Source organism: Periplaneta americana, chromosome 5 (genome assembly GCF_040183065.1).
Source record: "Periplaneta americana isolate PAMFEO1 chromosome 5, P.americana_PAMFEO1_priV1, whole genome shotgun sequence".
NCBI classification, from domain to species: Eukaryota; Metazoa; Arthropoda; class Insecta; order Blattodea; family Blattidae; genus Periplaneta; species Periplaneta americana.
In genome coordinates this window covers 90,893,740-90,909,130 of record NC_091121.1, presented here as the reverse complement: position 1 = coordinate 90,909,130, position 15,391 = coordinate 90,893,740, and the positions used below count along the sequence as shown (strand labels likewise).

At 39.5% G+C, this 15,391-nt stretch overlaps 1 protein-coding gene across 2 annotated transcripts in view; it reads left to right on the top strand.

The window, feature by feature from the left end:
• Nucleotides 1–15,391, top strand: part of LOC138699970 (UDP-glycosyltransferase UGT5-like) — a 72,055-nt gene that overhangs the window by 46,502 nt on the left and 10,162 nt on the right. For both annotated transcript variants that reach the window (XM_069826215.1, XM_069826216.1), the window contains one exon: nucleotides 12,347–12,569. In XM_069826215.1, the coding sequence (XP_069682316.1) occupies nucleotides 12,347–12,569 (223 nt within the window). The remainder of the gene's footprint in view (nucleotides 1–12,346; nucleotides 12,570–15,391) is intronic.

The following is a 15,391-nucleotide window of genomic DNA, read 5'->3' as shown; positions in this document are numbered from 1 at the left end:
GAGTGGCTCCGGCAGCAGCGTGTGGAGCGAGCTGCGAGGCAGCAGCAGCTGTTCCGAGAACAGCAGCCGCAGCCACAGGCTCGCGCCCCTGTGCAGGGGCCCCGTGCGGAGCGACGCACGGAACTCGGGCCAGTCCGCCAACAGCAGCAGCAAACGCAGCAGCAGCAGGCGACCATCCATTCGCTTTTGGAAGTGCCCGTTGCCGCGCCTCTGTGGTCCACCGTGTCAGCGACAGCCCCCCAAACTGCTGCCAATAATGCAGGACCCCTTTCTCAGCGCCCTAAGCGCAACAGGGGCAGCAGAAAAGCCACCAAGGCTACCACGGTAGAGTCCATCTCCGCCCCTGTCCCACCGGCCCAGCAGGTAGCTATTGCAAGCACCTCGAAAGGCCCGACCGGTCAAGGCGCGACCTTGGACCAAGTTCAGCACTTTGCCGAGGCGTTGCAATTAGCAAACCCTAACCTCCCGCTCGCCCCAATCCTAGAAGGATTAACTAGATTGATAGTTCTCCTTATGGAGAATCCTATGTCTGCCCTCCCGGAGATATTTAAGCTCCTAACCTCCCTAGTTTCTCTCAATGGCCAGACGAAGTGACGGAGTTGCTAGGATGTGTATATGGAACGCCAGGGGCCTTAGACATGATAGACATGAGTTCAGGGCTTTCCTAGACGCTAATAATATAGACGTAGCATTTATAACAGAAACGTTCCTGACACCCCAAGTAAATTTAAGATGCGCGGGGTTTAAAGTCTATAGACAAGATAGAGCGGGTAGAAGAGGCGGAGGTGTAGCGGTGTTCGTTCGTTCTACGATCGCGCACTGTGAGTATCTCCTTCCCCAGCTAGCGGCATTAGAGGCAGTGGCTATTAGAGCCTACATAGGCAGACTCCCCTTTCTGCTTATGGCTGCCTACAGTCCTCCGGGCATACTAGATGAACGCGATTTAGATATAGTGACAAGTCTATCCGATAGATTCGTAGTCGCCGGCGACCTCAATGCGAAGCACGCTAGCTGGAACTGTCAACGCCCCAATCGGCAGGGCGATAGGCTTTTTCTTAATTCTACAGGAAACGGATACGTCGTGATGGCCCCTAGGGAACCCACACACGTACCGGATGCTGCAAATCAACTGCCTGACATATTAGACATCGCTCTGGTGAAAGGTCTCACAACTAGAGCGAGACTAACAACCCTGGATGATCTTCCGTCCGACCACCTACCGGTGATAATGGAGATCATGCACCCAGTCGAACTCTCCCCAACCGCTGAGAAATTCAACTACAAGGCGGCAGACTGGGTGTTCTTTCAAGACCAGGTAGCCGCTACGCTTCCACCACTCCCCCCTGAAGTCACTCCGGCAGGGATAGATAGGTCAGTTAGCGACCTGACGGAGTGCATAAAGAAGGCAATGGTTGCTGCAATACCGAAACGGTCTTCACAACCGGGACGGATGCAGCTCCCAGCCTATATTAGAGACCTAAAGATCGCCCGCAATAGAGCAAGAACATTGTGGAAGCGTACTAGGTTAGATCAACATAGAATAGAAATGAACCGCTTGCGCAGGCGGATCAGTGAGGCGGTCCACGAGACGGTCGTGGATGCTTGGAAATCCAAGGTTGAGACGATGGACAGCAGAAACATGTCAGATGTCTGGCGCGTATCTCGAGCTCTGTCCAATCCGTCTCAATCTATTCACCCATTAGTAGTCGGTCCAGATGTCACGGCCTTTACTCCTGAGGAGAAGGCTACCGCACTGGCAGACGTTCTAGAGACCACTTTTCAACCCGTGGAACAAAATTTAAACTTGCCCCATATCAGAGTTGTTGAGGAATCGGTTCGAGACCTCCTTAGCAGGGAGCCGGAAAATGGGATACGACCTACGAACACCCACGAGGTCGCCCATTTCATTCGTCGCCTCGGCCCTCATAAGGCCGCAGGAGCCGACGGTATCCAAGGAATTATATTGGAGAATCTCCCAAGGTCAGCTATGAAGCGCATAGCAGAGATAATTAATAACATCTTGGCTTCCGGTCACTATCCCATTCCCTGCAAAAAAAGCTCACGTAGTTCTCTTTCCATTGCCCGGAAAGGATAAGACGAATCCAAGCAACTATAGGCCTATTAGTCTCCTCAGTTGTCTCAGCAAACTGGCGGAGCGGGTCATACATAGACGCCTCACTGAAGTAGTATTGCCCCAAATCAGGAACGAGCAATTCGGTTTTCACCCTGGTCGTTCCACTACACTCCAGGCACTCCGCATGACGGAGGACATTACCTGGGCTATGAGCACGAAGCGTGTAATAGCTGCAGCCTACCTGGACATCGAGCGAGCATTCGACAAGGTTTGGCATGAGGGACTCCTCGTTAAGTTACTGGGCATGGGAGTCCCAGATGGAATGATACGCCTCATTTCTAACTACCTCCGAGGCCGTACATTCAAAACCCGTGTAGGCACTAGTTTCTCCACCCCCGTGAAATTCACGCAGGAGTCCCACAGGGTTCCATTATCGGGCCCATACTTTTCAATATATTCATTAATGACCTCCCGTTTCGCTATATCCACTGCAGAAGTAGTCATCTGTATATCTATGCAGACGACACTGCCCTCTTGGCGATGGGCAAAACCTATAGATTAGCGTCCCGTAGATTACTGTCGATCTTAGATCACCTCCAGCCGTGGTTCCACGACTGGAGAATCAAGGTCAATGTAGAGAAATGTCAGGCCATACTCTTTTCACTAAGAGCGAGGCTCGAAGACATACCACCACCACCCACACTTTTCGGACGAGAAATGCCGTGGATGAACCAAATTAAATATTTAGGGATCATTATGGACTCTCATCTCAACTTCCGAGATCTCATCCAATCCCTTCTTCGTAAGGTCAACGGGCTGATAGTTAGACACTATCCCATTCTGGCGGCCTTAACTCCTGACAACCTGAGGGTAGGACTTACCATGTATAAGGCCCTCATTCGCTCTGTCATTACCTATGCCGCACCCGCATGGGGGTTTGCGGCAGTGTCCCATCTCCGTAAACTCCAAGTTGTCCAAAACCAGGTGATTCGACTCATTACCCATCTCCCCCGAGTCGCCTCGAGAAGAAAGTTCCATGATGAACTAGAGTTGCCAACCATAGACGAGTTCATTGCTCGACTGGCTAGGAACCTGTATGCGGAAGCTCGTGCTAACCCCAACCCGCTCATATCTGGCCTCGGCCAGTATGATCCTAGGTTACGGCGTAGACACCAGACAGGTCCATTAGCTATACTATTGAGACAGGAGGACAGGGAGGCTGGCGTTACTCCCAGGTTTTGGTAGCCACGACTCAACTCCATGAGACTCCTTGGATAGTGCAACCGCTGTAAAATGACCTTGTCTTAACTGGGCTAAACAAAATCCCTCCATAACATTATCTACTTTTGTTGATCGATGGAAATCTAATAGAGCCAATTGGCTAGTATATATCCATCGATTCATAGAGTCATTCAACCTAAGAGCCAACTGGCTAGTCTCTGATATTGAGACAACTCATCCTGCCTAAGGTTTTTCCGTGGTTTTCCTAAGGCGCTAAGACAAATGTCGGGATGAGCCCTAAAAGAAATGGGCCACGGACCTGCACTCATATCCCCATGAATCTCCCTAATTAACAATTACATCTCTCCCCCCTCTTCGCAATTGAGCCATCATATAGCCAAATGGCTGGTCTCGAATTTGAGACAAATCAACAAGGCTCATGACCTCCTACATAATAGCCAAATTCGCTAGTCTCTTATATGAGACAACTCATCCTGCCTAAGGTATTCCGTGGTTTTCCTCAGGCGTAAGACAAATGTCGGGATGAGCCCTATAAGAAATGGGCCACGGACCTATATGCCCTTCCCCATATATATTCCACCTTTATTATAAATTATGTATGCCCTAGTTCAGATAATATTAATAGTCTATTAAACATACGAGGTCACTCAATAAGTCGCAAATTGAAAGGACAGGGACCTCTCAAATTGCAGCTTAGATTTCATGGCGCTTCTTCCGACGGCCTTCACATGCTTTGTCATCGAACAACAGATGACGGCGTCTTGCCATCCCAACGGCAAACACCAGCCAACTCCTCCTCGCCCCGTTCCGTGATCAATTGATCAATCTCAGCCCCCCTCGCGTATGTGGTACCTAAGAGGTTACGTCCAATTTCGGCTTCCCCTTCAAAATTTTCTAGAGCTCCTTCAGGGGAGCAGCGTAACCCGGAGTGAGACTAGTGGCCAACAGGCTTGGAGCTCACATATTTAGTTTTGTACAGCCCCCAACCCCTTGCAAGGACGCGTTTTGCGTACCTTTTAAATTTTCCTCCCAATTCTCCTTCGATTTTTCGATTTTTTTCGATTTTTTTTTTCGAGCGCAGACTGTAATCGGCACACGCAGTAGAACCAGCCGCACCAGCAATAGACACCACTGAAGATGTTCACCGCAGCAGTGAACGAAACGTTTGGTCTCACAACCAACAGACCACGGACTCATAGCCCGGAAAACTTTTCTACTACTTAGAATTTATTTATCATGTTCAGACAAGCCATTGATTATAGGTTCTGTCGAATAGGAATTCAGTCTAATTCTGTGTACAAAACTTTTATCAATGGCTGTGCTACTTCAGCTTGTTTGCGGGTGGGAAATTGGCTCTACGACTAAGGTTTCCAGTTTCAAGCAGTGAATTTAATTTACTTTTACGGAAAAGTTCCGAGAGATAATCTATGTTTATGTCACTACAGATCACAAATGCCATATGAGATTTCTAAAGTCTTTTCTTTACAAATTCAATGTTGGCTATAAATATTAATAAATAATGTAAGAAATATGAATGATTGTAGTTAGAAGTCTGATTTACATTATAAAAAGCAAGAAGTTACATTCCGCGGCAACATTCGAACTTTCGATGTTTGGTTTTGTCGTCCAACGCATAAGCACGGACCTATTCAATGCTTATGTTAATAACATAGAATTTAGCTGTAGCAATGTGGTGTCATAACTTGGGATTTGTTTACTTAACGTAATTAGATTTAATGTGATTAATTTTGCAACAATAATTGGACTTCCTGTTATATCCTGTTATTTAAATATTTAATTTAGGGTTGATTTATTAACTCTTCCTGTACAAGATGCCCCTTATTTCAATAATTCTATATCACACTAAATAGTCATTATCTACACTAAAGTATTATCGTCATCCTTGATTTCTCCATATTTTTCGACAAATTATACAGTCGAGGAACTCTGAACAACTTAATTACACCTCAATAAAAAAAAGAGTTTTACCTGGGATCGAACACGAAACATTTCGGTTATACTGTAGAACCGACACGCTACTATATGAGCTACCGAGACAAGACAGTGACAGCAGCAGTCCAGAATGTAGATCCTATAGCCGGCATTTGCCACTCGGTACAGAGAAGCAATGATATTTTGTTACCCGAGCTATGTTGTGAAATCGTGGCCTTAAATGGCTGTCTTCTTCGTGATCCTTATTCTGATCCTTGTCCTTGTTGTGGTCCTTATAACAATTCTTGTTCTATTTGTCATGGTACTTATCGTTATACGTCGATATCGAGTGAACCGCGCTGTAGAACTTTAACTTCCGACAACCAAGAATCGTCTCATTATTTTTAAGGGTAACTATACATAGGGAAACCATGCACCATATACCCTTAGAGACAGGTTGGAGGAAATTAATGCCACAACAGCAAAGAATAAGAGTTCAGAGATACTGATTACTCTTTACAACTTGATTAGTCATGTTATTTCTACGTAATTTTGCTATAATTATTGTTTATATTATTTTTACGTTGTAATTGTATCAAGTAACTTATACAGAGTGTAAGTAAAATGTATGTCAAACGTTTAGGGCATATTCTTATCATATAGATAATGAAAAAATATTCTATGAACATTAGTTCGGAAACGCTTTATTTCCTTGTATTTGCACTAATGTATCCTTGGAGAATGTTGTATTGTCTCGTCTTCCAAAATGAGTCTAAGACTCTCTTCATCATCACATAAACTCTTTTAAATGACTCCACGAATAAAAGTCTAGTGGATTTAAGTCCAGAGAGCGCAGAAGCCTAGAAATTGATCCATCTCTACCTATCCGTCACGAAACTTTTGATTTAAAAATCGACGAACATTGACACTGAAATGAGCAGAAGCTCCATCAGGCATGAAGTACGTGTTTCGTCGTATTGCTAAAGGCACATGATGTAACAGAACAAGCAAGACATACTACTGTAAGAACACTTTGTATCTTCCTCTGTTGAGTCTGGGCGGAAGGACATAGGTCCCACCGAAACGTCACCTACAATGCCCGTCCCAAACATTGACATTGCCATGTGGTATGCTATTTGTTTACATAATGTACCGCATCATGCAATATCAGGAAAACTGTAGAAAAATGACTGTAAGAGGAAATAAAGTATTTTAGGATCAATGTTCATATAACGTTTTTTCATCCTCTATATGAGAGGAATATGTATGTGTATGTATTTATTTACACTGCAAGTGGGCAAACACCCGGTGGCAGTGGTATACACAATATAAACAATACACAATAAAATTACAATACGCAATAAAATTATGTACACAATACGATAAGAATACACAATACAATTTAACACAATAATTAAATTAATACTAAAACATAAAATAACCTAATTTTACAATACAACCTACATATGTATAGGCCCTACATAAATTTCAATAGTCAAACTCTCATCTCACTCACTATAGTGGCACTATGACGCATTTCACTGACACTTTAGTACACATTTCACTGACACTATAGAATACATTTCATTGATGCTATAAATTATCACTGATCGGAACTATTCACTGCACTGTAAAACCATAACTTCACTGACTCACCTCGCTTCACTGATACAACAGTTCAAATAAGACAGATAAGTACACCCTTATGCATATTTATATACAGAACTACACTTAAGCTAAACATTTCTAGTCTAAGGCTCTCTTACACGCTATTTTTTAAATAATTTACAATTCAAACCAAGGGAGTAACTCGCCAGGCTAAATAAATACATGTCACCTTACAAAAAATTAAATGTTAAATGTCACCGTAATTTTAATTTTCACTTTATACACAACTTTTTAAGTTATTCTTGAATCTCCTTAAGGAAGGACAGCCCTCAAAGACCGCTGCAGGTAGGTCATTCCAATCATTTATAGTTCTATTTAAAAATGAGAATTTACCTACATCCGTTTTCTGTTTCCTACATTTGATTTTAAAATCATGATCATTCCTACCATAGTACGTTGGCTTTTCTAACCGAGCCGTTATGTCTACCCATGCTTTCTGACCTAGATGTGCTCTATACAATGATGTTATTCTAGTTTTCCTACGTCTGTTTTCCAAAGTTTCCCATTTAAGTTCTTTTATCGTATCGTTTCCATCTTCTCTTTTACCTTTAACGAATTTCGCTGCCCTATACTGGATTCTTTCTAAGAATTTATCTGATATATTCTATAGGGATCCCAACATGTAGTTCCGTATTCCATTAACGGTCGCACTAAACATTAGATATGCTATTTCCCTCGATTTGGGGCTAGCCTTTCTCGAGATTCTCATAATAAAGTGAAGTGCCCTCCATGCTTTACCCGTGACATTATCAACATGCTCTCCCCAAGAAAGTTTGAAGTTTAAATACACTCCTAGGTATTTACAACATTGTTCTTGAGGAATTACAACATCACTGAATTCGTAATTAAGACTAGTTTCCTCTCGGATTTTACAAAATGTTTAGATTTATTTTTAGAACCATTTATTTTCATCCTATGTATTAACGCCCAGTTATAAATTTTATTCAAGTCTGTTTGAATAGCATCCACATATGAATTATTTCTAATCTTTCTATAGATAATGCAGTCGTCTGCAAATAGCCTCACATTTGATGAAATATTCTGGCATAAGTCATTTACGTATATTATAATGAGTAATGGCCCCAGAACGCTGCCCTATGGCACCTCTGAACTTACATTTCCAATTTCCGATATTTCATTACCTACTCTAGCTCTCTGGGTTCTACCTTTTAAGAATTCATGGATCCATAGCACCACTCTTGTATCTATTCCTAGCCTACTTAACTTATCTATTAATATGTCATGTGGCACCAAATCAAATACTCTCGAAAAATCAATCACAACTGCATCGATTCTTCCGCCTCTATCTACCTCATCAGCTAGATCCTGCACCAGCGACGTAATTTGGCTATCACATGAGAAGCCTACCCTAAAACCATGCTGGAGGTTGTAAAACCAGTCTTTCGCATTTAGAACACGACGAATATAATCCTATATCAAATGCTCCATGACTTTACATACGACAGATGTAAGGCTAATCGGTCTGTAGTTTCCGACATCTAATTTATTTCCACCTTTATGTATGGGTACCACTATAGCTGATTTCCAGTCGCATAGAATAGATGCATTGTTTATGGAAGCTTGAAATATACACATTAAGTATGGAATTATGGCCTCGGAACCTAATTTAAGAATCTCTGTAGTAATATTATCTGGTCCTCGAGACTTCCGATTTTTTAATTTCGTTATTCTCTCTCTAACCCCTTTGGAAGTTATTTTGAAAGTCGAATTTGGTTCACATCACGCTCTGTGACACAACCACTTTTATCAGCGTGATTATTATTTTTATTATTGAAAACTGAAATGAAATAGAAATTTAATAAGTCGGCCTTTTCTTTGTCATCAGTCTTTAAAATTTTGACATACATTTTAGTTGCATTCTGTATAATAATATAAATTTTCATGAATATTAGACTACTGTGTTCATGTATGGTGAGGTCAACGAACTCGGCGAGCCTCCATAAGTAAACTGCTCTCTCGGCCGAGACGCTACCAGTCACAGGCATCGTGCAGTGTTTTGAATTTAAGGATTTATTTAATTAAATTTACGCTAAACCCTTACACGCTATTGAAATACACCAGAGGGATAAATTGTTTTTTTATTACTTTTCCTATCGATATGAACAAAAATCACGGTCCTAATCGCAATAGTTAACGAATAAGAGATTGTTAAACATGTGGGGGGGGGGGAAACATTTTTTTTCTGAAAAAAAAAACCATGAACTTTTCACCATTATGTTATTATAGTCTTTTGTTACATATATGCGTATATGTATATATATTGCATAAATACAAACATATTTACGTACATACGTACTAATTATGTAATTAAATCGTTTTTTTTTTTCTGAAGTTAAAAATTAAGATATTTTTAAAAGTTATAAGAAGTCTCGAATATTAATCAAAACTCTCCATGATAAGTTGGTGTAAAATAATAATAATAATAATAATAATAATAATAATAATAATAATAATAATAATACATCTTGTTTCATTATTGAAATTGTGCAAGTCATCTAAGCAATAAGCCGAACCATTTAGTTCAGAACTCTAACGAATGCTAGACATGCATAATAAATGACACTAGGCTTTCAGAACAATGCTATCAGCAAACAGGTTAAATTGATTTCAAACGAAGGCAAACAGGAATTATCTAAACAAATGAGAGAAAATTTATTTTATATCCGCCTGTCATAACAGGTGACCATATAGGTCCGGAAAACAATTAACAAAATGTATATATGGAATGGAGAGAAAAACCAATACAGCAGGTAGCAATCATAGTACAATATGCAATTCACCACTTCCGTTTGTAATTTGGGTCTTGAAAGTTTCATTTGTTGTGTAATTAAAAGTAGTATAATTTAAAAATGTAATTGTAACAGCAACAATAATAGTTATAGTAACAATAATAATGACATTATTACTCGTACTATTATTATCTACTCGATGAAATATCGCAATACCTGTTAGTTGGGCGAAATAATGAAGTAGGAGGCCAACCAACAAGAACCTATTTTCGTGATATTGACCATTGAAGTAAACATATTATGCACAGATAATAATGAAAAAGATCAAACTGCGGTCAGTGTTGCCAAATCGATTCTTAAAAACCCGCTGTGTAACGGTGTAGAAATCGCTAAATTGCTATATTGTCGATGTAAAATGGTATTATTTTGCCGCTGTAAATGCTAAAAATACCCGCTAAATCTCTATATCAGCAATACAAATGTCATACATTTTACCCGCTAAATTAACACTGAAAAACGACAGATTTAGCGGGAAATTCGTTGAATTGGCAACACTTCCTGCGGTTCTGCATAATTGGACGTAGTTATGCAACAATAGACCAACAAACAATTTGAAAAAAAAAAAAAGAGATATTTGTACAAATCTGTTGTTGGCTGGATTATTTAACTCAGAAAAAATCAAGAATGCGATATCCGCACTCTGTTAGGCCTATAAGCAAAATTAGGTTCTTGTATAAAATTTATTTATTTTTGTTTTGGTTTGCAAAATTGGATCAACTATTGATCTCTTATTAAAAATCAATTTTGAACATTTCACACACCATTTGTAGTCGTTTTGTCTCGAGATATATCAAATTGGTAAAACGGCCCCTGGATCTCTACAAATTACAATCATTGACTGTAAACATTATAAATGTTTCAAATGGAAAATGTTTCCTTCTTTCTGATAAAATACAATTTTTTCTTTCCTAGTGACGTGCTCGCTACTAAATTCTTCTATTGTAGCACTCATTTCCAACTGCCCAGCTATGTTATGTTTTCGTATGTTCATTGAACAGAATACCTGAACTAAGTAGCTTTGGATGCCGTCAAGCTATACTCCGTACATACAATTCTTACACTGTTTCGGGTTGCTTGGAGGCTTTAGGTAACCAAACTCAGGACTGTAGTAATATCCAGGCACACTGAGATGAAGTTGCGCAACAAAAATTATCTACATTTTTCAAGCTACTTTTAGATGGAGCAAATAGGTCCTTTCTGCTATATACGCTGAAACTTTTGAAATTGAATTTAACTTGTGAAAGATTCGAGTGGCGTATGTAGTTTTTCAAGTTTCATGGTCCTTTACACTGTGCAACTCAACTTTTCTTAGCGCAACTCGACATTGACTGCAATTTAAGTTGCACCATAGACGAGTATCTTAACATAAACTACCAGTTCCTTATTGAAGGTAGACAACGATAAATCCAAATTCTCTTGTCGGAAATATAATACTTCTACGCTGGAATTTCAGCCGAAAGTGCTAACACACTGAGCCGTAGAAGAAAACAATAATATTGTGTTCATCAAAATTATGTGTTAAATAAACACCGTCACATAGTGAAAGCATGGACTTGTCTATTGCCATTTCATTGCTGTATTATTTGCTCTTCAGACGCATCGTATGTAATGGACTAAGAATACGCTGCGTCACATTCGTTTGTCGTCACGTCATGTTAATTATTACGACGGCGATAAATATTTATAAAACTGATTATGCCTTGCCAAGGATGAACACAGTGTTGTAAAAGCAGAAAGTTCTATCTCCTGCACGACGATGCAGATTTATAAGAACAGAATATATATCCCTTATTTTCCACTGCTTTGGAGTAACGGTTAGCATGTCTGACTGTGAAAAGAGCGGGCCCGTGTTCAAGTCCTGGTTGGGACAAGTTATCTGGTTTAGGTTTTACCCAGCTATTTCTTCAACCAATTCAAGTGGAATTGGTACGCAGCGAACTTTGTGTAGTCATCCGGTGTGGGTTGGGGATGCGCCCAGTTCGACGTTTAGCCCAATACATCTAGATTGAAGTCAGAGTCTTTGTGCCGTCTCCTGAAATTCAGTACAATCCCTTCTTTTCTTCGTATGATACCAGGTGCAATATTAATGGTCGTGCGTGTCTCCATTTCTTGCATCATGAGCTACACAATCTTTTGGATGAGGTGCCTTTATGAAAAAGGCAGCTATTATGATACATGTAAAACAGAGTACCGGCTTACTTTCATTTGAACATTCGAGAGATCTTACGCGCAAGTTCACAACAAGTGTATCGACCGTGCCTTTCTGAACTTCTTTTGTTTGGGGATATTTGAAATGTTTTGTGTATTTCAGCCCTGTTGTAATGTTTTTAGTGGTTTATTTTACGACGCTAACTGGACGGATGGGTACATAGGCACATGTGGAAATAGAAAAATAAATATACCGGTATATATGCACGTTTATATATATATATATATATATATATATATATATATGTATGTGTGTGTGTGTGTGTGTGCGTTTAATTACGAGTGGAGGTCAACATTTGTACTATTGTGCATAAGCTGTAAGCAATGGCAATGTTTGAAATGTCATCAAACCTGCTTCTTGAAGAATAAGATTTGTTTGTCCCTAATATATCTTCTTTCGGAATTTGTTTAGGATATCGACAAGTACCTGAATGAATCTAAGCATGGAGCGATCTTCTTCAGTTTGGGATCCACTGTACGTGCTGACACGTTTTCTGCAGACAAGATGAATGCTTTCTTACAAGCGTTTTCTGAACTTCCGCAAAGAATCCTGTGGAAATGGGAAGGAGAGTCTTTACCAGGACATCCCAAGAACATCAAGATAGCGAAATGGCTGCCACAAGCTGATGTTCTAGGTAAACAGATCTATCAAGTAACTTGTTAAACAAGTGTTATGTACTTAGCAGCTCCTTGAGAGTTTGTAACCTTCCACAGTTACTGCTTTCAATTTTATTGTGATTGAATATTTTGTAATAATGTCTTACAGAGTATATGGAGAAAGACATGCTGAAATAGTAGCTGCCCAAAAGATTGAGGCATAGTAATGCAAAGTAGGTCTGAAGGTGAAATGCATTAATGTCGTTTTATTGCTAGGGACCATTAAAATATCTAATTGGAGAATTCTAAACTTTACGTGTCTAAGCACCACCGAGGATAATTGTCGTTGATCTATAATTAGTTTTGCGATGTACTCACAAAAAGAGGTATCCTGATGAGGATTTTGATTCTATTATGGTTTTCATGCTGGAGTAAAGGGGAAATTTAAGTTTTAGGAACAAAAATCTCCACCTTATAAGACACAGGTGATTGGTCGTATGCTTGAAAATTATAAGGTCAAATACAATGCCATAATCTTTATATTCATCAAGCTGAATTCTATAGAGCAGCCGTGGAAAATAATGCACAGTTTTGGAGGCATGCACATTGTGAAAAGATCTATGCACGTCTGTATACCTCAACAGCAGCTGCTATTCAGTGAAGAAGTTAACAGCTAAGCAGGAATAGGAAAGCGCTGTGCAGATTAGATGTTTTAACACTACTTTCGTCCAATGTTTGGCTTCGGAACGGCAAACTAAATGTCTGGCGAAAATTTTGTGCCAAAAAGTCGACACAAATTCTTTTCCGTAATAGATTATAAAAGGGGAGAAGTTACGTGTTATGTCGACGTAAAACGCTACAGTATTTATAGATATCATTCAGAGCAGTACGATTCTAAAGCGACGAGAGAAACAAAATATTTACTGAACTGAAAAACGTCATCGTAGCAGTAAACATTACACAAATTTGTTTGGTAAAATGGAGTGTTTTGAGTTTAGCCGAGCTATTACTTTGTATTTAAATATTTAATAATTGCTAGTTAACATATGATGTGTGCTAGAAATAATCTTAAACTGGAGTCTAAAAATCCATATGTTTCAAAGTGGCGGCAAGAAAATATAAAAGCATAGCAAATAGCAATAGCAATTGGTTGTATGTTTAATCAAGGTTTAAACCTTATAAGTGACATCAATAAGGCATCACTCATTAGCGAACTAAGTCAACAGAAAATAGGTTTGATGACCAGTTCCTTTCATCTTCAGTTGCATGCATCGCTGACTACTAACATATTTCACTAATCATAATTAAGATATATGCAACTTATTGTGAAGTGAGTTGTACTGTCTAATAATTAGACAATAGCAATTAAGGATACGAATTTATGAATATATAACTATTTCTTACATACGATTTTAATTAAACTACATTTGAAACTGAAGCAGTAAATTTCACGATTCTTGCAGGAATCAGAAACTAAATCTGAATTGATGTAACTAGAGACTATAAATTTTCCGCGACAGTTTATGGTTCTGTCTATAACGGAACATAAAACAAAATATAAACTTTCTATAACAGTAAAAAAGTTTCTCATATTCATTCGTTCGTGTTACGTAATTTGCCGCCATCTGTAGATATATTTGCATTAACTTGTGATAAACGAACTGGATCATACCGCTGACCACTTACATAACTAGTCCATCTTTATCTTAAAACACTGATAATCAAATTTATTGATTTTAGGAAGTATGAAGGCTAACTGAAGTTTGTTCATTGATCTTCTGTACTCTACCTTTATACGAGTATTGCTTCTCCTTTTATTTGCTCTATTCAAATGTTGTATTTTCCTCATGTTTACTTTCGGCTTATTTAATATTATTTTTGCACTACTTGTTATGTAAGGTAATTATTTTAACATACAGGCTATATTTTGTCAGTGTTGATTTCTTAATTGCAATGGCAACAATTCTTGAACAGGTTTGAAATATTTACAGTACTATTTAGCATATCTGAAGTACTTACAGTATTAGTTTGACAGTAACATACGAGGTAATACTGAAAGTCATGAGCAAGCCATTGTTATGAATCTTAATTTTTATTTTTTTAGACAAACCAGATACGTCATGTTAATCTACAGACTTTTCTATCACTTTTCAACATAGTCTCCATTTGTTTGGACACATTTTTCCCGTCGTCCAGTAAGTTTGAAAAGTCCCTTGCTATAGAAGTCCGTTTCATCTTCCCGAAGACACTGACGCACTGCTTTCCGGATGTCCTCCAGCATCTCGCAGAGTTGGCCTCGCAGTTGCTTCTTTCCAGAATCGAAAATATGGCAGTCGGAGGGTGTCAAGTCGGGACTGTAGGGAGATTGCGGAAGAGTTTCACACCCAAATGTTCTGATTTTCTCTACGGTGACACGCGTTATCGTGTTGCAAGATGATCTTTTTTCCAGGGCGTTTGTCTCGCAATGCACGACGGAGCTTCAAAACTGTCTGAATATAGCGGACAGCATTTATGGTCTGTCCAGGTTCAAGAAATAAAACCAAAATGCATCCCAGAACTCATCAACGCTTTCCTTGTTGCGTTTGTGGAGGTAGTTCGAGAGCGACCGCTACGAGTCTCATCTTGGATGCTCATATTCCCATCTTCGAAATGTTTCACCCATCTCTTAACACTGTTGGCGCCCATGCACACATCTTCTTATGCACGCTGAAGTCTGAGGTAATTTCAGCAGCAGATTTTTCTTGTTTTGTCAAGGAATTTAATGACAACACGCTGTCGAAACGAACCATCGTTGACGACCATTTAGAAACATTGCCTGTGGTCACACGATAGAAGTTAATAACGTCACAATATGTCAATA